At 35.2% G+C, this 24515-nt stretch overlaps 3 protein-coding genes across 6 annotated transcripts; 2 read left to right on the top strand and 1 right to left on the bottom strand.

The window, feature by feature from the left end:
- Positions 1-379: 379 nt before the first annotated feature.
- Positions 380-6389, top strand: LOC141706537 (phosphoenolpyruvate carboxylase 2). Of its 4 annotated transcripts, none has more exons than XM_074509268.1 (11): positions 380-521; positions 1093-1278; positions 1751-2142; positions 2260-2344; positions 2720-2942; positions 3207-3310; positions 3410-3497; positions 3713-3867; positions 4150-5148; positions 5243-5629; positions 5879-6389. In XM_074509268.1, exons 2-11 carry the CDS (start codon positions 1111-1113, stop codon positions 6170-6172), a joined length of 2895 nt encoding a protein of 964 aa, XP_074365369.1. In that variant the 5' UTR covers positions 380-521; positions 1093-1110; the 3' UTR covers positions 6173-6389. The 4 variants fall into 4 exon arrangements, with proteins under 4 accessions (XP_074365369.1, XP_074365372.1, XP_074365370.1 ...); XM_074509271.1 differs by having other exon boundaries at positions 427-521; positions 1099-1278; XM_074509269.1 differs by lacking the exon at positions 380-521 and adding an exon at positions 531-620.
- Positions 6390-6535: 146 nt separating this feature from the next.
- On the top strand, positions 6536-10480 carry LOC141706538 (ubiquitin-conjugating enzyme E2 36-like). The gene is made up of 6 exons (XM_074509273.1): positions 6536-7024; positions 7957-8417; positions 8570-8611; positions 8699-8772; positions 9403-9499; positions 9583-10480. The coding sequence occupies exons 2-6, from the start codon at positions 8403-8405 to the stop codon at positions 9649-9651; spliced, it is 297 nt and encodes a 98-aa protein (XP_074365374.1). The 5' UTR covers positions 6536-7024; positions 7957-8402; the 3' UTR covers positions 9652-10480.
- A 530-nt stretch (positions 10481-11010) lies between these two features.
- On the bottom strand, positions 11011-15463 carry LOC141706535 (TPR repeat-containing thioredoxin TTL1-like). Its single transcript, XM_074509267.1, has 7 exons — positions 14379-15463; positions 13221-13416; positions 12952-13136; positions 12536-12869; positions 12240-12444; positions 12046-12152; positions 11011-11853 (listed from the first exon to the last, which is right to left on the bottom strand). The coding sequence occupies exons 1-7, from the start codon at positions 15236-15238 to the stop codon at positions 11701-11703; spliced, it is 2040 nt and encodes a 679-aa protein (XP_074365368.1). The 5' UTR covers positions 15239-15463; the 3' UTR covers positions 11011-11700.
- Between the last annotated feature and the right edge of the window lie 9052 nt (positions 15464-24515).

Below are 24515 nucleotides of genomic sequence, written 5' to 3'. Positions count from 1 at the left end.
ATTAGATAAATTGCAAGTTAATCTTGGGAAAATGATTCAAAAAATATCCCAAATTTTTCCTCAAATTTCGATGTTTCACCTGATTAAATAATAACATTTCAATAAAAATTATAAAATGTAATCTGCATGTATACGTTCATAAATTAAAATTCGTTTACATCTAGAAGATATTGAAAAAAAAAAGAATGGGCCATCGAGATTCTTAATCTTATTTAAAAGTACAACTTGTTACTTGCAATATCTCAAATAATGAAATTTGCAATATTTTTGTATCAAGATTAGCATATATGTCATAAAGATCTGCTGAAATTATATAATAAAGATTCCATTTTTGAGTGAGTGAGAGCTTATCACACAACTCTTTATACATGCATATAACCTATACATACATAGTAGCACTATTCTTGTAAGTTTTGTCTATATAATGCTAACTAGTGGTCAGCTTTAGATCTCAACTTCAACTCTCTCTCCACCACTTCTTGTGTTTCATTTCTCACTATTCTATACTTTTATACACACAGGTATGTATGTATACTTACACTAATTCACTCTCTATATTCAAGGGTCTTGCACAAATTTCATCACTTTGGACTCTTTAGTCCACTTTATTGTATCTATGTGTATGTAATGATCTCATTTCACTTTCTTATGGGTCCCTGATTCATGGGTCATGATCAAGTTTCAATCTTTTTTGTGGGTATTGCTTATATGTGTTTAAATTTGATGATTGATTAATGGGTCATGATCAAGTTTGACTCTTTTCTTGTGGGTATTGCATAAAGTTCAAATCTTTTTTGTTGGTTTTGCTTATATGTTTGTAAATATGATGATTTATATAAGCTTGATTGATGGGTCATGATCAAGTTTCAATCTTTTTTTGTGGGTATTGCTTATATGTTTCTAAATATGATGATTGATTAATGGGTCATGATCAAGTTTCAATCTTTTTTGTGGGTAATTACATATACATGTGTGTAAATATGATGATTTATATAAGTCTGATTGATGGGCCATGATCAAGATTCAATCTTTTTTGTGGGTATTGCATAAATTTGTGGAAATGTGATGATTGATTTATTTAAGTGATTTTAGTTTCAGGGTTAGTGAAGAATGGATAGTAAGAAATTGGAGAAGCTTGCTTCAATTGATGCTCAATTGAGGCTGTTAGTGCCTGGTAAAGTGTCTGAGGATGATAAGCTTGTTGAATATGATGCTCTTTTGCTGGATCGATTTCTTGATATTCTCCAGGATTTACATGGTGAAGATCTCAAGGAAACGGTACCGATTCTTTTTATTTATCTTCATTTACAATGTTTGTGTTGATTATTTGTGATTGATTGAAAAGTTGATAAATCAATATTGTTGATCATAGTGGTCACTGGTCTGCTGTATTGATCATTAGTCATTATGTTTAGATTATGTCAGTTTGATGAATTGAGTGAAACTATGTTGTGAAAAGAAATCGGATATATACCTAGCATCATAGTTTAGTGGATACCAGGTTGAGGGTTTGATTTCTTAGGAAGATGTGTGGGTGAACCAGGTTAAGGGCCATGTTGAAACACGGTTGGGTTTCATAATAAAGATTGGATTTTTTCGATTGTGTACTTTTATGAAGAATGGATCTGTTAGATTTTGGTGTCAAGATTGTATATTTGTTAAGATTTGATGGAATGCTTACTTTTCTGTACCCTAAAGTTGGTTCATTTCTTTTAGCTAATGTAACGGCTTTGGTGTTTGATCTGTAAAGGTTCAAGAGTGCTATGAGCTTTCTGCTGAGTACGAAGGACAACGTGATCCAAAAAAGTTGGAGGAGTTGGGACAGGTGTTAACAAGTTTGGATCCAGGGGATTCGATTGTGATTGCGAAAGCTTTCTCTCACATGCTTAATTTGGCTAACCTGGCTGAGGAGGTCCAGATTGCTTACCGTAGAAGGATCAAGTTGAAGAAGGGTGATTTTGCTGATGAAAACTCAGCGACAACTGAATCTGACATTGAGGAAACTCTTAAGAGACTTGTCGGGGAACTGAACAAGAGTCCTGAAGAAGTTTTTGATGCTCTTAAGAATCAAACAATTGATCTGGTCTTTACAGCACATCCTACTCAATCAGTCCGAAGATCTTTGCTACAGAAACACGGAAGGTGCGTCCTCATATTATTGTGGTTGTTATCTGTAGTATATTTCAAGGTTATGCTGTTCTTGCTTGAAAGTTTTGTTACTAATATTTGTTTTCTTTTAAAATTTATTTTACCTTGCAGGATAAGGGACTGTTTAGCCCAGTTATACACCAAAGATATTACTCCTGATGACAAGCAGGAGCTTGATGAAGCTTTACAAAGAGAAGTAAGCAACTCTTCTTGGTCATTTTGTTTTTCCTTGCATCAAGTATTCGTTGTTATAGGGGCCTTTAGAGAAAACGACATCCTTGTCATTTTAATATTTACTGTGATCTACTGGCTTTTTGAATCCATGCATAGTATGTTGATGAACTTGATAATTTTTATTTGTTAACTATTCTGGACTTGTTAGACCATGTGTCACTTGATATTTTTATTTAGACTTGCTTTAGGTTTGATGCGCAAACTGCATTACTTCTGTTCACAAAACAGATGGCCCACGTGTATTTGAGTCTGCCAACTTTGCTCAGAATTCGAAACATTTCTGAAAGTTTGAGATAAGAAAAGATTGTCTCGTGCTTACACATATATGTGTGTGCAGATTCAAGCTGCTTTCCGTACAGACGAGATCCGTAGGACACCTCCAACCCCACAAGATGAAATGAGAGCTGGAATGAGCTACTTTCATGAGACTATCTGGAAAGGTGTTCCCAAATTTTTACGACGTGTTGACACAGCTTTGAAAAACATCGGGATAAAGGAACGTGTTCCATATAATGCTCCTCTCATCCAGTTCTCTTCTTGGATGGGTGGAGACCGTGACGGTATTATTCCTTTTCCGATTGACTGTTGCATATGTTTGCTCTAATACTCAAACAGTGTGTTCTATTCTCATTTTGATCCAAGTTGTGAAACGAAATTCATCTTGCCACCTGAACCTACTTGTCCATCTTAAAGTTAGAAGAAAAAAAATCTGACGTAATTTTTTGCTCATCGACATATTGGTCTAGTCAACCGGAAGTCTTAACAAACAGAACAAATATAACGTGTTGTGATGTCCAATACCTTATGCTTTGAATGAATTACAGGTAACCCAAGAGTCACTCCTGAGGTAACAAGAGATGTTTGCTTATTGGCTCGAATGATGGCTGCTAATGTGTACTTCTCACAAATAGAGGATCTCATGTTTGAGGTATAAAACACTAGCATGTAACTAAATATTCATTTTTTTTTGGCAGAGTTTTATGTCTAAAAAACTATAAATTGATTCTAATGTCATATCATCTATCAGATGTCTATGTGGCGCTGTAGTGATGAGCTTCGTGTTCGGGCAGAGGAACTTCATAGATCTTCCAAGAGAGACGCAAAACACTACATAGGTAACCGTGTCATCTGTTTTAGCGATCATTTGTCTTCATAAACTTTAGGTAGTAAAAAGAAAATAGGCGACACCATGTTTGGTTACTGTTGAGTACTGAACTGACCAATTTTTCATCAGCAAGAGGCCATCGTCCAGAATACAAATAGAGAAAATCTGTTCCATTTCGATTTGCTCATCTTAAAATCATTCTTAAAAGCTTTATTCCTATTTCAGAGTTCTGGAAACAGGTTCCTGCCAGTGAACCTTACCGAGTTATCCTTGGCGAAGTTAGGGATAAGTTGTATCATACTCGTGAACGTTCACGTCACTTGTTGTCGCATGAAACGTCTGATATCGCAGAAGAGGCAACTTACACTAATGTTGAGCAGGTATGCACTGTCTTCTAATTTTCATTTTTTAAGCAAGTGTAGTGTGAACTCAAACATATACTCATTTCACAAATAATTGCTAATCTTAGACTAGTTTTCTTAAGCTTAATAGCTATAGCTATATCAGTCTTATCCGTTTTTTTTCCTTTTTGCGGTTCTGCCTCATCTTATTAAATGGCTGTGTGTATCATGTGATATGCTTTACTGTCCAGGTTTCTTTCCAGTAATATGGCTGTCTTTATATTTTGGCGTGATTCTAATTGTGGCTTAATTTTTATGTAGTTCTTGGAACCTCTTGAACTGTGCTACAGATCACTTTGTGCATGTGGAGACCAGCCAATTGCGGACGGAAGCCTCCTTGATTTTTTGAGGCAAGTTTCCACCTTTGGGCTGTCACTAGTGAGGCTTGACATCAGACAAGAATCAGATAGGCACACTGATGTCCTCGATGCCATTACCAATCACTTGGAAATTGGATCCTACCGAGAATGGTCTGAAGAACGCAGACAGGAATGGCTTTTGTCTGAACTGACTGGAAAGCGCCCTCTCTTTGGTGCTGATCTTCCAAAAACCGAAGAAATTGCTGATGTTTTGGATACATTGCATGTTATAGCAGAGCTCCCCTCAGATTGCTTTGGAGCTTACATCATCTCAATGGCCACTGCACCATCTGATGTGCTTGCTGTGGAGCTTCTACAACGAGAATGCCATGTGAAGAAACCACTGAGGGTTGTTCCTCTCTTTGAGAAACTTGCTGATCTAGAGGCTGCTCCTGCCGCTATGGCTCGGCTTTTTTCAGTTGATTGGTACATGAATAGGATAAATGGCAAGCAAGAAGTCATGATTGGGTACTCAGATTCCGGAAAAGATGCTGGGAGATTTTCAGCAGCCTGGCAGTTATATAAGGCTCAAGAGGAGCTTATTAATGTAGCCAAAAAGTATGGTGTGAAGCTAACTATGTTCCATGGTCGAGGGGGGACAGTTGGGAGAGGAGGTGGCCCTACCCATCTTGCTATTCTGTCTCAACCTCCCGACACAGTTCATGGATCACTCCGGGTCACAGTTCAGGGTGAAGTTATTGAACAATCATTTGGGGAGGAGCACTTGTGTTTTAGAACACTACAGCGTTTTACTGCTGCTACTCTTGAGCATGGTATGCGTCCACCAATTTCACCAAAACCTGAGTGGCGTGCACTTATGGATGAAATGGCTGTTGTTGCTACAGAGGAGTACCGTAAAGTAGTTTTCCAGGAACCACGATTTGTCGAGTATTTCCGCCTTGTGAGAACCAATCTAAAACTTGCCTAGACATATTTTTTGTCCCATTCTATATAACTAATGTAATTGACCATCTGTTTGTTTCCTGTGATTGCAGGCCACACCTGAACTAGAGTATGGCCGCATGAATATTGGGAGTCGCCCATCAAAAAGAAAGCCAAGTGGTGGTATTGAATCACTCCGAGCTATTCCCTGGATCTTTGCCTGGACACAGACTAGGTTTCATCTCCCAGTTTGGCTTGGCTTTGGAGGAGCATTCAAATATATAATCCAGAAAGATGTCAAGAATCTCCTTATGTTGCAGGATATGTACAAAAAATGGCCTTTCTTCCGAGTCACTATTGATTTAGTTGAAATGGTGTTTGCGAAAGGAGACCCTGGCATTGCCGCATTAAATGACAAACTTCTTGTTTCTGAAGATTTGTGGTCATTTGGCGAGCAATTGAGATCTAACTATGAGGAAACAAAGAGCTTTCTACTTAAGGTACATTAGTTTTCAGCAGATCCTTTATAGTCCTTATTTATGTCAATTAAATTTTAAGGTTCTGCAATCTGCACATTCTTTAGAATGGTAACCAAGTCATCGTTGTAGATTTAATTTTGAATTCAATAGTTATCACTCCAAATAGGCACAACACACTTATTACTTGTGTAATATTTATATTAGTAAAATTTAGTAGAAACATGCATTTTTATTTCTTGACATATCTAATTACAAGTTATCTTTTTGCAGATTGCTGGGCACAGGGAAATTCTTGAAGGAGATCCCACCTTGAAGCAACGTCTAAGGCTGCGTGATTCCTACATTACAACCTTAAATGTTTGTCAAGCTTACACACTAAAACGGATCCGTGACCCTAACTATAACGTGAAATTTAGGCCTCATATCTCCAAGGAATACATGGAAAACAAAACAGCTTCAGACCTTGTTGACCTAAACCCAACAAGTGAGTATGCCCCTGGTCTGGAGGACACACTCATCTTGACCATGAAGGGTATTGCTGCTGGCATGCAGAATACTGGCTAAACATTTTACCGCGTGATTTGTACCTTGTTCTTGAGAGCTGTTTTTAAGTCGTAATCAAGGCATCCCCTAAAAGTTTAGGGTGATCTCGCTTTTCAAGTGTTCTGTTTTTTTTCCTGCTGTAAGATCACTATGTTGTGCTTAGACTCTTGGGGGATTATTGGCACTAATGGTGGCTTTTGTTATTTTCACAATGACGAAATAAAAGCATTTGTATTTATGTTTTGGTTTCAATATGGATGTTTTGGTTTATAATGATGGCTGTCTATCATTTTCTGTTCAGTAGAATTATCGTAATTAGTAGAATTTATCGCATGCGCGAAAAAAAAATGGTGAGGAACATGTGGCGGTTCATCTTATTTATGGAAGGAAAAAATGGCGAGGATCGCGTGACATGATCAGTCCTCAACAACACATACATGTCGAAGCTACTTATTTACGAAAGAAAAAAAATGGTAAGGAACACGTGGCATGATCAGTACTCAACAATGCATACACGTCGAAGCCACTTATTTACGAAAGAAAAAAATGGCAAGGAACACGTGGCATGATCAGTCCTCGACAACACATACATGTCGAAGCCAGAAGTTGACGTTTGTGTAGCAAGAGAAATCTGAAACCTCCTCTTCTCTCATTCCTACAGATTTATCTTCAAACCCCATTGTAATCTAAGCAGTTTTCTTGAGTTTTCATGGCGAACAATTGTAATCTACCTCGACGTATCATCAAAGGAAGCCCCCTCTTAATCTCCTCTTTTCTTTTTCTCCGTTTATCTTTTCATCATCTTTTTTACTGATTTTTATATTAACCACTTCCACTCTTATTAGGAAACGCAGCGTCTTCTCGGTGAACCAGGTAATTCCGATAAATCAATATTCGATAAACGAATAACCTTGACAAATTAATTTTATTCTAGATATAGTGTATTTTAACTTCGAATTTATTCATTTATAGAGGTTTAACGGTTTTTTCCATAAGTAAAGATATTCATTTATTGAATAATCGAACCTTTTAAGGGACGTCGACAGGGCCGGCCCAGAAGGAGTGCGAAGAGGGCGACCGCCCTGGGTCCATACATTTAAAGGGACCCAAAATTCAGAAAATTTTAATAATATATATACACACACATTTCATATAAAAATCAAATATATTATAAATATGTGCTTGTACTTTTCTAGTTGTAAATTTAAGTATGTGTTATTTTAAAATTTTACAAACTTGAGTTTTTTCATATTTAATTTATAGGTTAGGTTTAAGATTTAATAATATAATTTTATTTGAATTATTAATGTATTATTTGGTTTAGAGTTATTAAGTTTACGAATGATAATTTTCTTGACAAGTTATTTCAATTTTTTCCTTTCGTACTTTCATTATAAAATGCAGTTATCATATTTAACGTGATCTAAATACAAATAAGGGATTATCATATTTGTTGAATTACCTTCATTGAGCATTTGAAAAGATCAAGTTGATCAATTGCTCTAAAACACGTGTAATGCACGGGGTGCTATAGATTATGCGTTTTTAATTATAGTTTTTGTAGTATATTCGTGTTGTTTTTAGGTGAATTGGTGACATTAACATATATATTTATACGAGTACTTTTGGTTATAAATTAAAGAAGAAAATTAGGGCACTTTTTTCAATTTCGCCCCGGGCCCCCTATATGGAATGGAACGGCCCTGGACGTCGAGGATTCGAGACAAAAAGTGTGGGTGAGCGTGTTAATTATCAAAAACAACTGAAATATTTGAAATTGAGTTATGATGTTTTGGTGGTTGCAGCTCCAGGAATAAGTGCATCACCTTCAGAAGAAAATATGAGATGCTTCAATGTCATTATTCTTGGTCCTGAGCAGTCTCCGTATGAAGGTAACACCTTTTCGCAACTGCAACTCTACAATCACATTCTTCCTATAATCACTGCTTGTGATTTGGTTCAAACAATGTTGATGTTGTCGATCGTGTTCATTTATTCGAATTAGCTGTTAAAGAGTATAAGATCTTGTTCGGGTCTTTCTCTACTACCTTAAGGTTTTAGACAGAGTGGTTACTTAACATGGTATCAGAACTCGGTTTAGGGAGGGACTCAGATTCGATACGATTGAGGGGGAGTGTTAAAGAGTATGTTCGGGTATTCATCTACTACCATTTTCTTCCATCAAGTTTAGACTATGATATGAACAGGCGGAGTATTTAAGCTGGAACTGTTTTTACCTGAAGATTACCCAATGGCTCCTCCAAAGGTACCTGCCTTCCATCGACGAAGCTCGCGATTGTCTGTTGCTCTTAGTTCTTAAAGTTTCACTATACTACCATCTCACATTCTCATCTCGCTTGTAATTTGAAGCTTCATGATCTGCAAGACCAATGTACTTATATGTATATCTTGTAACAGGTTCGGTTTCTCACTAAAATATACCATCCTAACATCGACAAGGTTTGCTATACCTTACCCCCTCGGAAACCCTCCGTAAGTTTCAGCCTCGTGTTTTTTGTGTCTCGCTGAACTGGTGTTTGAATGCAGCTTGGAAGAATATGTCTTGATATTCTCAAAGACAAATGGAGTCCTGCTCTTCAGATTCGTACTGTGTTGCTAAGGTAATGACTGCTTGCAAGTAATTGCTTCTTCTTTTGGAACATATGTTGTGTTTAGGGGTGTAATCGAGCCGAATATTGTCAGGCTCGAATTCGATTAAAATAGTTCGAACTCGACCGCGAGCTCGACCGAGCCTTTAATTTCAAGTTCGAAGTTCGGCTCGTAAAAGGTTCGATAGGCTCGAGTTCGGCTCAAAAACTCGAATTAATTCACTAAATATTAACAAAAAATTGAAATATGACCGGTTCGACTCGAGTTCGGCTCGATAAAAATAAATAATATATAAAAAAATATTAAATATATTTACATAAAAATATATTTATAATAATAAAAAAATAGAGGCTCGATAAGACTCGCGAACCTTACAAGCCGAATAATTTGAAGCTCGAGCTCGGCTCGGTTAAAAATTAGAAAAGTTCGAGCTCGGCTCGATTATTTTCGAGCCGAATTAGAATTTTTTAAGAGCCGAGCTCGAGTTGCTCACGAACAGTTTGGCTCGTTTACACCCCTAGTTGTGTTGAAATGCAAATGAAGGGGTAACTGATGGTAGCTTTGAAGTAGAAAAAACCTACTGATTAATAGTTATAATACATATACTATATGCTTTGACGATGTGTTACTCGATTGCTTAGCATTCAAGCTCTACTGAGTGCTCCTAACCCGATGATCCGTAGTCTGAAAACATCGCGAAGCACTGGAAAGCAAACGAGACAGAAGCTGTTGAGACAGGTATGTTACTCACTCACTCGGTTCACAAGCACGCGATATTTTCTGCCGTATAGTTATGTACTTATCGAATGTTAACTGCACAGCAAAGGAGTGGACTCGCCTGTTTGCCTATGGTGCATGAATGTTTCAGAAACTGTTGTATACTCCAGTAACAACACCAGATGCAAGACCTTGCCAATGTTATCATTGATCAGGTGGAGGCCGGAATTATGTGTCTATTGACTCTTCTAAACTAGTTTTGTATATATATGATGCTTTGGTTTTTTAAAGACTTGAACATAGGTTGTATGAAAGTTGGAGGTAGTGAGAAAGCTTGAGGCCCGGCAAGCACATATAATAGAACCAAGTATACCCGGTGTATCTCGATCTCTAAGCATAGAGAAGCCAGTGATCAACTAATCAAGTTCCAGAACTTGATTTACTGGCTTCTCTTCGTAGTAATAATAAAACCAAGTATACCCGGTGTATCTCGGTTTTTAAGCATAGAGAAGCCCGTGATCAACTAATCAAGTTCCAGAACTTGATTTACTGGCTTCTCTGCGTAGTAATAATAAAACCAAGTATACTCGGTGTATCTCGATATCTAAGTATAGAGAAGCCAGTGATCAACTAATCAAGTTCCAGAACTTAATTTACTGGCATCTTCTCTTCGTAGTAACAATAAAACCAGGTATACCTGGTGTCTCTCGATCTCTAAGCATAGAGAAGCCAGTGATCAACTAATCAAGTTCCAGAACTCGATTACTGGCATCTTCTCTTCGTAGTAACAATAAAACCAACTATACCCGGTATATCTAGATCTCTAGGCATGGAGAAGCCAGTGATCAACAAATCAAGTTCCCGAACTCAATTACTGGCATTTTCTCTTCGTAGTAAACTTTGCACCTCTCCTACTTCCTGTGTTTCATTTCACTCATGCCCAGGGTAATTCTGCGTATATATCTCTTTTGATTATTACTCTCATCACCAACTATTTGTTCTAGTGCTTTGACCGCGGGTAGACTAATTTCTAAGTTTACAAATCTCAGTATCAAAAGCCCTTACTTGACAAAACTTACAGTAATGCTTACACTGCTAACAGCCTAACAGTTAGGCTCAGATCTAGTTAGTTGTTACTTGCAGAAAGAGTAGATGGAGTCTCAATCGTACGTATTACCCTAATGTTAACAACTGGGTGGGACGGAGGGAGTAATCTACGTCCCCTGTTTACTAATTGACTACTTTCTTAGTCTGCATTATTGGTTTGCCTTGCCAGGGGCAAACCAACTATTTCTTCACTTGGACTTTGGACCAAGGTACATTGGCAGTATTACCATTACATATAAAGATAAGCCTATCTTCAGACAACATATACTATACTGGTATACTCCAATGTTTAAAAATAGTTGAGCATACAAGTAAAAGCAATCATCAATCATTTAACCACCATGTATAATTGTACATAAAATAAGGCATGTCTATCTTTAGACAATATATAATACAAGCAGGATTAGAATCAATCAACTCAATCATCAGGTAAGTAACATATTATAAAAGAATGACCAAGAAATTAGAAGTTCATTAAAAAAGATAAGATGGTGCTTTACTTTTTATTGATGACTTCACCATGAAAGGCATTGTCCATAAACATCACTCTCAACAGTTTTCCATGTGTAACCTTTCAATAACGCAGTTAACCCCTCAGACATAGAATCCGGCCCCAGGACATCCAAGTCCCTGGACATATATATCCATCAATTATATACACGTAAATATTCTCAACAAAGAACCAGCTGACCACCCTAAATTTCTCCCTCTTTTCATTTCTACTCTCTTTTTAACAAGTTGTACACATTTGTCACAATACCCGATATAGTTAAGAACCAAGGTCTTCATACGCCCAACAACGTGCAGGAATACCACAATGGGGCAGGGGGATAAAAGACACAAAAGCGAGAGGAGAAGGGAGCAACATGGAACCAATGAGATCAATGAGAAAAGAACGAACAAATAATAATTGGGAAAAAAGAAAAAGTGACTACCTAATTTTGGGGTTCCAGGGAAGGGGCTGAGGACTCTCAATGGGGTTATTTTGCTGTATCTTTGATTATGTTACATGAAACTGGCAAAACCATGTGACTATTAAGGTTCTCTTAAATCTTGGGGGTCAAAAGCCCATATATGAAGCTCTAAATAGAGCAAAGGAAGCAGATGTAACATTTTCAGAAACTGTAGTGCCTAACTGAAGATTCCAGCACTTCTGGACTCGGGCAGATCATTTCTTTTACCCGGCATCCATTTTTATAAATCTTTATCGTAGGCACAACCCTCACGTTCTCGGTGTTTGCAATTTCAGGACTCTCTTGCACATCCACCTTCAGTTCAAAACAAAACACAGATGACATTAGCTTTATTACAAGACTATGCAGGTGGTTACAATATTGGCAGATAGTATTAAATGCACTGTGCTCCACTCGAAGTGCAGACTACATTCTAGGCTTGCTACAGTGCATGTATCAACCCCAGTAAACATTAACTTAATGTTGACCAACAATTGGGTAATTCACCTTGAGAAAATTAATGGACGGATATTGGGTGCATAGGCTGTCCAGAGATAGTGATATCTGTTTGCATTGCACGTCTGATGCCATTTTGAAATGAACCACAGATACACCTGCAATGTTCCACTGAGATCTTCAGAACTACGACATCAAAAAATTCGATTGCAGGATGCGACGACAGCAAGGACAGCAATACTTACCAGGAGAAGATATAGCAGCTCTGAACTGCTCCAAACCTGAAACAAACTCCACTTCTCCACCAAACTTCATATTATGAACTTCTTCTCCTCGGGATTTCCTCAGAGCAACTTGAGCATGGAACAAAGACTCAGCAACATTATTGTCATTTGGAAGCTCCTTTCTGAGCACCTCGTAATCTTTCACAGCTTCAGCCCAGCGCTCAAGCTACAGTAAAAGAATACTAGTCCTCAAATCTTAAAGCCAACAAAATCTTACATTGACTACCACACTTGCATTGTATGAAAAGCTAGTCTACCTTACTGTTTGAAGCAGCCCTCCGAAGAAGAGCTTTTGTGTAATTTGGCTGGATATTAAGAGCTTGGTTGCAATCATCATGAGATCGCTCCCATTGTCCAAGTTTATACCAACAAGCAGCTCTGTTGCAGTAAAGAACAGAATTCAATGGATGAAGCCTAAGACCTTCTCCATATGCTGCACAAGCTTCCGTGTACCTTTCAGACTTGAAAAGATCGTTTCCACGAGTACGAGCTCTTGCTACAGCCCTAACATTGTTAAGTAGAACTGATATTTCGCTGCTTCTCGGATCTAATTGTCCTGCTTTCTCAGCAGATGCCACAGCATTCTCAAACCTACATATATCCATCATTAAGTTACTCTACCACTAAACCTAATTTTTTTCTTGCAATGAAAAATGATAGTTGCTGAACTCACCTCCCTGATGACATCTCGATCTGAGCACGAACAAAATGTGGATAGGCTTCAGAAAGCATGCCAAAAAACTTAGTCTGGGAACAAGAAACTGAATACGTTTCAAACTTGGGGATGTTTGAGAGGCTTAATTCCGCATCATTGAGTTGACAAAGCTTTAGAAAAGCTTCAGCTCTACAGGCAAATATCTGCAGTATCGTAAATAAAAAAAAGTTATAGTCGAACTGTTTTCCTAATGAATCATGCATCAGTTACAGCCTGCCCTTTCTTACCTGTGGAGAAGCATCAGCGCCAGAAACAATTGCAGCATCACTTTCTCTCAACACACTTTTCCAATCACCAACTTTTCGGGAATCGGTGCACTTGTTTAGGTGTTTTTCTACTGTTTGCAACTTCTGCAACTCAACTGGATCTGGCTGGAGCCCCTGGAAACATATGTGCCTTCTAGCAAGTTCAACCTGTCCTAAACTGTAATCATTATATAAATCAGAATTCTTCATTCCCTTTGTAGCATATAAAAAGGATAAAAAAAAAACCAACCCAAACGGAAAGGAAAGGAAGTAACAAAGCAGTTCGGATACAAAAATGGAATTCTCAAGTGTATAATGTACCTAAATTTAGTAAAAATCTATATAAGCTAAAAGCACTTTAAATACTACAACTTTGGAAATTAAATTCTATGATTCTGAAATACATTTAGCTTTTGACAAGCTCCATACCGAGGAAAGTTAGCAGATGAACAGCATACACAATCCATAAGTATAGGGCATACCATCTTGGTGTAGTTAAACAAACAAGGAGCATACAGGAACAGGACTAACTATCTCATGATAGTAAAACAACGTTCCATTTGCTAAAATGAAATGAAACTGGAAGGTAATGGAATAAAAGTTTGCATAAATCATAGAAAATTTGCACTGTTTCCTTTTCTTTTCCCCCTCTTGCATTCTCTTTTACCTCTATTTATGGTCCATAAAATTTCATCTGTCCATTCGAAACCATAAAGGAAAAGATCATTGCAAAAATAAATAAAGATCCATGAACTAGCAGATGATCCACTCTAAGAATGCACATTAAGTAATCACAAAAATTCAAATTTAGAAACTATGCAATTAAACTTCATTGTATAAACACAAAGATTGTATATTTTTCACTAAATAATAGATCCAAGAACTAGCAAATATTACCTTCTAAGAATGCACATGTATTAAACACCAACTCACACAAATTTACAAGATAGCAAATAGATTCTATAAACACAAAGGTTGAATCTTTTTTACCAAATTATAAATCCAAAAACTAACAATTCCCTTCTAAGGAACTTCTAAAAACGCACATAAACTAATCACCAACACAAGCAAGTTCAAAAACTATTCAAGTAACCTACATTGTACAAACAACAAAGATCAAATCTTTTTCACTAAACTCACCTAAGATAGAGAGATCCTAACCGATGATGAGCTCTCCAATAGCTAGAATCCAACCTTATAGCCTCCTCACATTCTCTCACAGCCCGTCCTAATCGCTTCAAACCCATCAATGCTGCAGCTCTATTACACCTATAAGCTGCATTACCAGGACAAATCGATATAGCCTTATCATAATAACTCAACGCCTCCGTAAAATTCCCTTGCTTGTAACTCTCATTTCCTAATCTCTTCAACTCCTCTGCATCAACAACACTACCCTTCACATTTCTCGAAACCCCACCTCCTAAACCCCGCGAATTGGCGGTCACACCACCATCCCCGCCAGATTTCACCGCAGCCCCACCGCGAATTATACTTCCATGACCATAATGCCCAGTCCCCGTCCCCAACACATCGGGTCGGGTCACCCGACCCGCCATACCCGTTTTCAAAATCTTACCCGACGGACAAATATTCCCCGCCGGCATCGCATTCGCCGGCGCCGGCGAACTCACCGACCCACCACCGGAATACACAAGCGGGTTCGAATTCGGGTTAGCGGATCCACTCGACCCGGATCTTCTATGACCCGGTTTATTAACCCTCGTCGGAGAACTCTCAACAGACCCAGAAAGCTCACCGGAATGACTTTTTCCGGCGAACTCAGCTTTTTTCGGAACCGGGTTAGAAACAGCCCGACCCGACCCGGATCCGGAAGAGCTTGAACTACTACTGCTAGTAGTTACTTTTGTGCGTAATGGAGTAATGGGTGAGCCCAGATCGAGTTCTCTAAAATCAGGCTTATTAATCTCGGTATCTTCATCTGAAGTGAGTGTCTTTTTGAACCGATCGGTGAGTTTATCAACCCCTGACTGCAACATTCTAGAGAGACAGAGAGAGAGGTGAGAGAGAGAGAGATTTAGGGGTGTTGATTATGAGGGGAGAGAGAGAGAGAGAGGGATCTAGTGAAGCAAGGTATGAATGGGAATTTTAAGTGTAGAAGAGAGAGAGAGAGAGAGAGAGAGAGAGAGAGATGGGAGAGAGGAGAGGAAAGCTTTTAATTTTGGTTTTTGTTTCTTTTATCCTTCTCCCCCTTCCTCACCTGCTTCACGAGAACACCTTTTTTTTATCTTTAATCATCACCCTTTTTCTCTTTTTTTTCAATATATAAATATTAATAATACTAACTTAAAACTATGCAAATTACAAAAAAAAATTAATTTTATTTATTATTCACTATTGTTTGATTTGAAATATTATATTTTTAATTTAAATTGATTTATAATTTGATAGTGTGTTTTTGTTAAAAAAAAAATTATTGATCGGTGGTTATTAATGTTTTTTTTATCGTAGATAACCCGCAGCCGCTACCCTTCGGATGCGCACTGAGTAACCATACGGGCTCACGTAAGTTATTAATGTTTTTAGTCATTATATATTCTAAATTATAATCCTAATATGTTACTTGTGGGATTCAACATTACACTCATTTATATACTGTAAATTATAATTCTAATATGTTAGTGTTGAAATTCGAACTTTTAATAAATTTTACTTTTTGAATTAAACCCGCCTTATATAATAATTTTTAGGATTATATCTAACAGTTTTTATCAAATTGATCTCAAATGTCTAACAGGTTTGAATTGAGTGATCAGACCGACTATCAATAAAATTTTCATCGTTTCGTTTTTAATATACTATTATAGATTAGTTAATGAATAAGATTATTACTTTATTAAATAACATTGTCAATGTTATTTTTGAAAAATTAGGTATTTTTAGTTTGTAAAAGTATAATAAATTAAATGTTTTACTTGAAAAAATATGATAATTTTAGAATATAGAATAATCAAAAACCCAATTTTCGATCTTTTAATCAAAGTAGGATTTTTATGCTATAATTTACCCTTATTTTGGCTATGTTTGGGATTGCGGGTAAAAATTGTTGTGTTGTTAGAAAAAATGTGTTAAAAAAAGTACTGTTGTAAAAATCAGATGACTGTTTGGTGATTTTTTTAATATGTACTCCCTCCGTCCCTCCCAAATGTTTACATTTGGGTTGGGCACGGAGTTTAAGAAAAATGATAAATTAGTGGAGGAAAGTTAAAAAAGTGAGTAAAGTAGTGGGACCGATTAATATTAAATGTATAAAGTGGGTATAGTGGAGAGAAGTAGTGGATGTAGTTATTTTAAAAATTATAAAAACTTTATTATTTTTGGAAAGTTTTGAAATGTAAACAATTAGAAGGTACATCCAAAAAAGAAAAGTGTAAACAAATGGGAGGGACAGAGGGAGTATATGTTTTGATGCAAAAAAATAAAAATAATAATGTTTTTGTTAAGATTTAATGGTGAATTATCATTTGCTTACCACAAGCTGAAAAACGGCTTTTTACAAAGGGGACTTGTTTTCTCTAACAGTAGATTTTAGGCCAAAAGCACTTCCCTTTTCTCGAAAGCAGGTTTTGAATTTTACCAAACAGTTTTTTAACTGTTTTTCAGCCAAAAGCTGTTATTACTGTCAGCAACCGCAATACCAAACACACCCTTTGACGGTAGGGTAACGGTTGTATTTTTATTTTAAGCAGATGTTAGAAGGAAATGTATGTACATATATACTTACACGGGTAACATGTCAAATTTCCGGTGATATTTTTGAAAATGGAAGGTGTTTTAGTTAAAATATAGAAAATTAATGTGTTTTAGTTGAAAAGATAATTAGTTAATTAGTAGTTAAAAAATATAATTATTTACATAAGGATAATTAAGTAATCTCAGAAAATATCAATTGACAGACCGTTAAAATTTTAATATGTTGTCATTTATGATATAGTATAAATATGTATGTATTTAATTAAAGAAACAATTATAAATGTGTTCAAATTAAACGGGTAATAAGATGTGCAATGACCGGTGAAAGGCATAAATTACTATATTAAAATAACAATCGCCCAAAATACCTGCTAGAATTTTAAACTGTCCAAAATATCCACCAAATACTCCATTTTCACTGAACTAATGATACTCCACTGGGAAAGTAATATGATCCTATACTCCTATGTTAGTGGAGTATCATCCAAAATTTTAATAGATATGGTACATGTTTAAATAATAAAATATTGACTAGATATTTAAATTTAACAAAATTTACATAATGCTACAATGATGGTGGAGTATCCGAGGAAGGAGTATCAGAACTGATACTCCAGTGACAGATAAGTATCAAGGCTGATACTCTACTAACAAAGGAGTATCATCCTGATACTCCACAGAAAGTGGCGTATCATCTCGATATTCCACAATCACCGGAATATCCGGTGTTTGTTTTGGACACTTTATTTCATAATGAGTATCTTGAGCAAAAGAACACATAAAAAGAGGTATCTTGATCATTTTTATCTTGTGAGGACCTTATATTTATATATTATAATAGTAAAGGATGGTAGAGACTCTAAATATTTTAAACTATTTCTCTTAAATTTTTATTTTTCTAATTTTTTATTTAACTTTCTATCATTTAAATGCATAGTTACGGGCATTATTACACCTATTAAATTTTATATTACATTTACTTAATTTTATTTATTTGAAAATTTGGTGAACCTTTTTTTAGCATTTTAATTATTTTTCTAATATGAAATATTAATTATTAATTAAAAAAACTAGGTAAAGTGACAAAGTAATATAGTATATTTTGTATCATTTTGTATTATATTTTCAAGATTAGGGATTAAGTTGATATTAAATTTCAAACAATGATTTATCATATTTCTGAACGAAACGTCATAAGTAACGAAAATGTATAAATTTTCCGGTCTACATCAAGTTTACAAGTGATATAAGTTAATCTTACTTTTAAACGTGAAAAGATTATATTTGACCAACTCTATTAAATTTAAACAGCCCTAAAATCAATCCCGCACTTTTCGCAGGTTGAAACAATAAAACTTTGTACATTATTCATCTCATTATGTTTTAGTGAAATAAATAAGTGTTTTGATTAATTAAATATGAAAAAATGAACTAACATAATATCCTAATTATTTAAGAACCTTTCAAAATTCACTTGTTTACCTCAAAATATTGTCTATATATATCTTGTTATATATAAAGTTTGCAGTTTTCGTGATTTTGTGTCTCAAACTTGTCTGATCTCCAATTTCAAGTATGGGATATGAACTAATTAATAATGATCTTTTTGTTATTTAGGAAAGATATTTTGATAAAATTGATAGCAATCTATATTTTTTCGGTTAAATTTGATTTTGGAATAATATGTATTTTATTATATGATATATATATACGAATAATTAATTTTATAAAAAAATATTTTGTAACGCATCTGATTTTTGATCCGTATACTCATATACTATTTTTGAACTTCAACCTCCCAAAATACCCAGATGCGTGCAGAACGCCCAAATTATCCACGGAATACGCATTTTGGGGAATGCGTGTTCAACCTTTCAAAATTTAATAAAAAATACGTATGTTATACATGCGTATTCACTTTTGCTTTTAAGAATAATTCTCGTATTCAACATGCGTATTTACAAAAAAATAAAATGTGAATACGCATGTTGAACACGCGTATCCTTTTTCTAATTTTTTAAAAACTGAATACGCATCCCCACATGTGTGTTCCGTGAGTATTTTGAGCGCACGGTACCGCCAATTAGCATTTTGGGCATTTCTCCCTAAATAATGGGTATTTATGTGAGTATCAATCAAACACTATATTACAAGTTTTACCCGTACTCGATTCCGTATAATACACTAAATAGAAATTATTATCATCTTGCCATTTTCGGCTTAAAAGACACTGATTCGTTTACAAAATTTCTCGCATGGTCCTTTATTGATTACATTAAATTTAAAATCTTTTATTTAAATTTTAATAATAAAATGTTTGGAATTCTCTGAAAAAATTGCTTCAAAAGTTATATTCACGCGTCACCCGTACATTTCACATGTCAATTGCAGCAAACGTCACGATATATCAGTTCACATGTTAAACGGGAAAATATTTTTAACTTTTTTCAGGGTATGTACAAAATTTGTCAACATCACATTACATGTCAAACGTTATAATATATCAGTTCACACATAAAAACGTTTGCGTTATTATAATTTTATGTAAAATATATAATGGAAGATATCGTGATCAAGATCAATGATAAAAAATTACAAAGACCGTCAAATTAAAAATTGAATATTAAATTGTCTAAATTAGTGATTTTTTTAATCAATATATTTAAAAATTATCAAAATATCTCATCTTAAATGTTTATTTGTTCACAAACCAATTTTTAGTACAATTGTAAACAGATTCACGAAACAATGAGAGTTCTGTGTTGCTGGAAGCATGAAATGGAATGGATCCAAATGGATAGTCAAAGTGTCAAAGCAAAAAAATATATGCAGAATTCAGAAACAGTAGGAAATAAAGGTCAAATCCATGGAGTACTTTTAACTATTTTTTTCTTTATATTTTAACCAAAGTAAACATTGACCGGGTCAAAAAATGATTTCGTTTGTTTGGCATTATAAATTTACAACCACTCGAATTAACAAAGTAAAATAAAATGTTACAAGTCTGCCGCTCGTGTCCTAAAAATTGAACTACTCAGCCGCAGGGATTGTCTCAGTTGGTTAAATAAGGAACAATTATTCTCTTGGTCACACGTTCGAATCCCACGGGAGGAGAATTTATGATTATCCCTCCTGAGTAAGAGTCTGTCGCTAAATGCAGTTTACCTTGGTTCACGTGTTTTGCAGGCTATTGCGTGAGCCCGTAGGGTTTAACCAGTACGCACCCGAAGGGTAGCTGCGGGTTACCTATGATAAAAAATAAAATTAAAATTGACCGACTCGTTCGAGTATATGGGTAAGCACTTGAAAATTGAAAGTGAACCGATTCAATTTTAATTGAGTACTCAGTCAATTACTTAGATACTTAAAACGATTATTTAAAACTTCGATCGATTTGTCAGATTTTAAAAATGTAATAAATACAACTAATTTTCGAATTTTATAATCTTGTTCACAAATGCTTGTGAAATTTATTTTTTAATATTATTAAATGAAGATATTAAATTTTCAATATCCTTGAGAAAATAAGAAATTCACACCTGAAAAATTAGGCACCTATGAATTAAAAGACTTTTAACATTTAGTATACCGAATATTCTTGTCAAAAAATAAAATTCCCTAGGTGTTGGGAGAGTGTTTCTAAATTACACAAGTACCCTCGAAAAGATGATAAATTTACGAACTAGCAACGAAATTTTTTCGCTAGAGAAACGTTGTTTGTCGACCTCAAGACATTATGCGGAGGGGACCGAACAAAAGATAAGGCGTGTGTTCTGTAGCTGTAGAGAGACTAGAGAGATTGAGAGAGAGAGAGAATGGGAAGAGAGATGAGGGGCAAATCCGTAAATATGTAAATCTAAAGGTGAAGACAAGTGCAAGCTGGCCATGTGATGGACATTTGAAATGCCAGCTGGCGAATCGAGAAGTGTTAAGGTGGCCTCCAGCTAATCATATATCGGAAAGTTCCGTACGTGTAGAGCCGGCAAATTCGTACACGATACGAAAATAACGGGTTTGGTTTGACATTTTTGTTACACGAACACGAAAGTACAAATATGAATTTAGTGCCGATTTTGGTTATACATCTGGGTACACGACACAAAATGAAAGTAAACAAAATAAATAAATATTTAAATAAATTTATTAAAATTATATAAATACATATATCTTACAATAATATTTTGCATATAATATTTACAAAAATTATATACAAAATATATTCAAATTTAAATTTCACAAGACTTGAGCATTTACGACTTTGACTTAAAACTAGACTAGTAAAAATTTAATATTTAAATATATATTTAATTTATATTTATTTTTTTATTATTTTTAAATTACAGGAAAAATGACACGAAACGTACACGAAATGAAAGTACACGAACTCGAAACGAAAAGAAACGAATTCTTAACGATTCGGGTTGGGTTATGCATTCATGACACGAAACATGAAAGTACACGACACGAAAGTACACGAAACGAACGAATTGTCAGCTCTATGTAAGTGGTGCAACTTATTGTGATCATTTTCAAATAACGTGACTTATTCGTATATATGTATGCCTTATACATTTAGTAAATGTTTTTTTATCGTAGGGAACCTGCAAACGCTATCCTTCGCTTGCGCACTAGGTAAACCACAAGGACTCACGCAATAGCCTGCAAACCACGTGAATCATGGTAAATCGCAATTTGAACGACAACTTCTTGCACATGAGACATAATCATAAATTATTCTCTCGTGAGATTCAAACTTGTGATCGAGACGTGATATTTATCATGTTTTAATTTATACATATATATGTATGCCTTATAACATTTTAATTTATACGTATATATGTATGCCTTATAAACCACACGGGCTCACGCAATGTCTACAAACCACGTGAACCAAGGTAAATCGCAATTTAAACGGCAGCTTCTGGCACAAGAGGCATAATCATAAATTATTCTCACGTGGGATTCGAACCTCTGATCAAGAGAATATTTATCTCATGTTTAACCAACTGAGTCAACACTTGCAGACGAGTATTTAGTAAATGTTTTAGAAATTATGTTGTGGACTTTAACATTATCCTCTTTGTAAAAATTTGTTACTCCCCCATTCTACGATAGTAATTTTTTCTTCAAATTCGAATTCGAAATCAATAATTTTTAACACTCACATTTATATTTACAAATCAATAATTTTAAGTGTTCAAAAAAATCCTAATTCGAAAATAAACAAAAAAGTAGCTATCTTACTCTGTTGGCAATGGCGTGGAATGATGACCAACCCTCTCAGCCTCTAATTCTGCCAGCTAAGCAATCACTGTTGTCAAGGCTATGATCCGCTACTGCGTGGTGCACAATACCCCTAAATTTTAACTTATTTAAAGGATGACACGTGGCACAATTATTACAGAGGTACATAACGTTGGGGTCCACCAGCACTTTAAACTTTACTAGCTGATAAAAGGAGTTGGCACACTGGCATACAGGTGGCCATGTGCTTACCATATCTATAAATCTGGGCTTTAATTTGGCCCACTTTTATGGGTCCGGGTCGGCCTTTACAATTGTGAGAGTCTCAAATTTGGCCCATCCAGAAAATTACTATATATAGTATAATCTAGATGTAGGAGTAATATAGTACTCCCATAGAATACACATTACTATCAGCAAAGTTTTATTTGGTTAAAAATTACTTTCGTTATGTATTTTGCCTCATTATTCATTCGAACTATCCGAATTCGACTAGTAAAATATTTAATTTGAATTTCATAAGTATAAAGTTATACATTTAACATATCAGACCAAAATATTGTTCTGAATACTCTAAACTTTGCCGCACCTTAACAAATACATGACAAAAAATTTACGCATTAGTCTTTTCAAGCGATTGTTGCTAACATTGTTATGGGCCATTATTAGTCTACTATTTCCATAGATATGCAAAATTTCAAGAATGATGAATTAAGTGCAAATAAATTAAGCATTGAACTAATGATATTGACGCAGATGGTCTATTTTAACTTAGTAAATAGAAGACTAATTCAGGTCTCAATCGCAGACAATATCCACAGTTCATGAACATTGGCAAAAACATACTCCCTCCGTATCACAATACGTTTCTCATTTTGACTTTTGTCATTGTTCGCGTTAAGCGATTGACTATTAATTTACGGTTAATTTATAAATCAAACATAATCATAAGTGATCTTGTTGTATTCGTGTTTACCAGTATTTTAATACAATGAAATTTTTATATTTAATACTAATACGAAATTGAAGATATTAACAATTAAAAAATATGGATTGACAAACGTGTCCGATACAAATGGAAAAGTATTTAGTCCGATACAAATGGAAAAGTATTTAGAGATAGAGGGAGTAGTTTTTTTGGACCGCACACAATGTCCGCAATGTCCTAGATCGGAGGTCTCCGGTCCAGGTACTACTATTCTATCATTAAGTTATTCATAGTACTAATATCCTCACAAAGATTGATAAGAAAAAGAGCTGAAAAAGAAAGGCTAAAAGGCCAGGTCCTTTGCAAATGTAACGTAAACCTCGAATGCCAAAAGTACGTAAACTTTTCGGTCCGGCCTAAATTAGGTAACCGGTGTGGTTACAAAATTAGTGCCCAATGACTCACTTTCACGGGTAAAGTCGGTGCACTAATCGCCCTTAATTAATTTCCCACCTTCTCAACTACAACCAGCTTCCAATTTGGCATACACACCCTCGCTCCCGAGTTTTTTAAAGGGAATGAAGTAAGTGATAAGAAGGTAAAGTATTTTAATCACAGTTTTGAAGTGAAAGTTTGTTAAATTTACATTCATTATCACTTGCTTTCGCTTTTTTAAAAACACGGGAGCATAAAAATGAATGCAAGTGAAACTACTTTACTCACCCACCACTTACTTTCATTCCTAACTAAAGTTCAAGATGCGCGGATCATATAAATGTTCCGGTTAGTGTTAAATATCAAAGCGCTTGCTCAAGTTAAAATTATAGTATATCACGATAATTATTAATCTCATTGGAGTATTATTTAAATCACTTTAGCCCCTTGCAATTCTCAACTGGTTTACGTTCAACGGCACATTTCTGTGGGCGAAGCTTTGCAAGGACAGATATGAATAACAAAATAAATGGTCAGGCAAGTTAAAAAATAGAGATAGTACACAAATCAACTTAATTAGCGGAATATGATTTTGTTCCACCTTCCCGAGTTAAACCGAGTATCAATTTTTAGAACACGGGTTACAATAGTTGACATGATCAGATAGTTATATGTGATTTAATTACGGTTAATCATCATACACAAACTATTAAGTTATCGGTACTCCTAAATTCAAGGTGTTAGAAATTAAATTTACTGCGATTATATTATATCTTTACATTCACACTCACTCAAAATCATGAGTTTAAAAAGTAAATTATTCTTTGTGAAATGTTAGAATCCCCAAAAAGTCCCCAAAACGGCCCCAAAACTTTCTATAAATACTGACGTGGAAGGTACATACTAGGTAACTTTCCTAATAATGAGATGAGATCCCCCGTGCGGTCATATACGTT

This window comes from Apium graveolens, chromosome 2 (assembly GCF_009905375.1).
Source record: "Apium graveolens cultivar Ventura chromosome 2, ASM990537v1, whole genome shotgun sequence".
Lineage (NCBI taxonomy): Eukaryota > Viridiplantae > Streptophyta > Magnoliopsida > Apiales > Apiaceae > Apium > Apium graveolens.
Note: the sequence above shows the minus strand (reverse complement) of the source record. Positions and strands in the feature narration are given on the sequence as shown.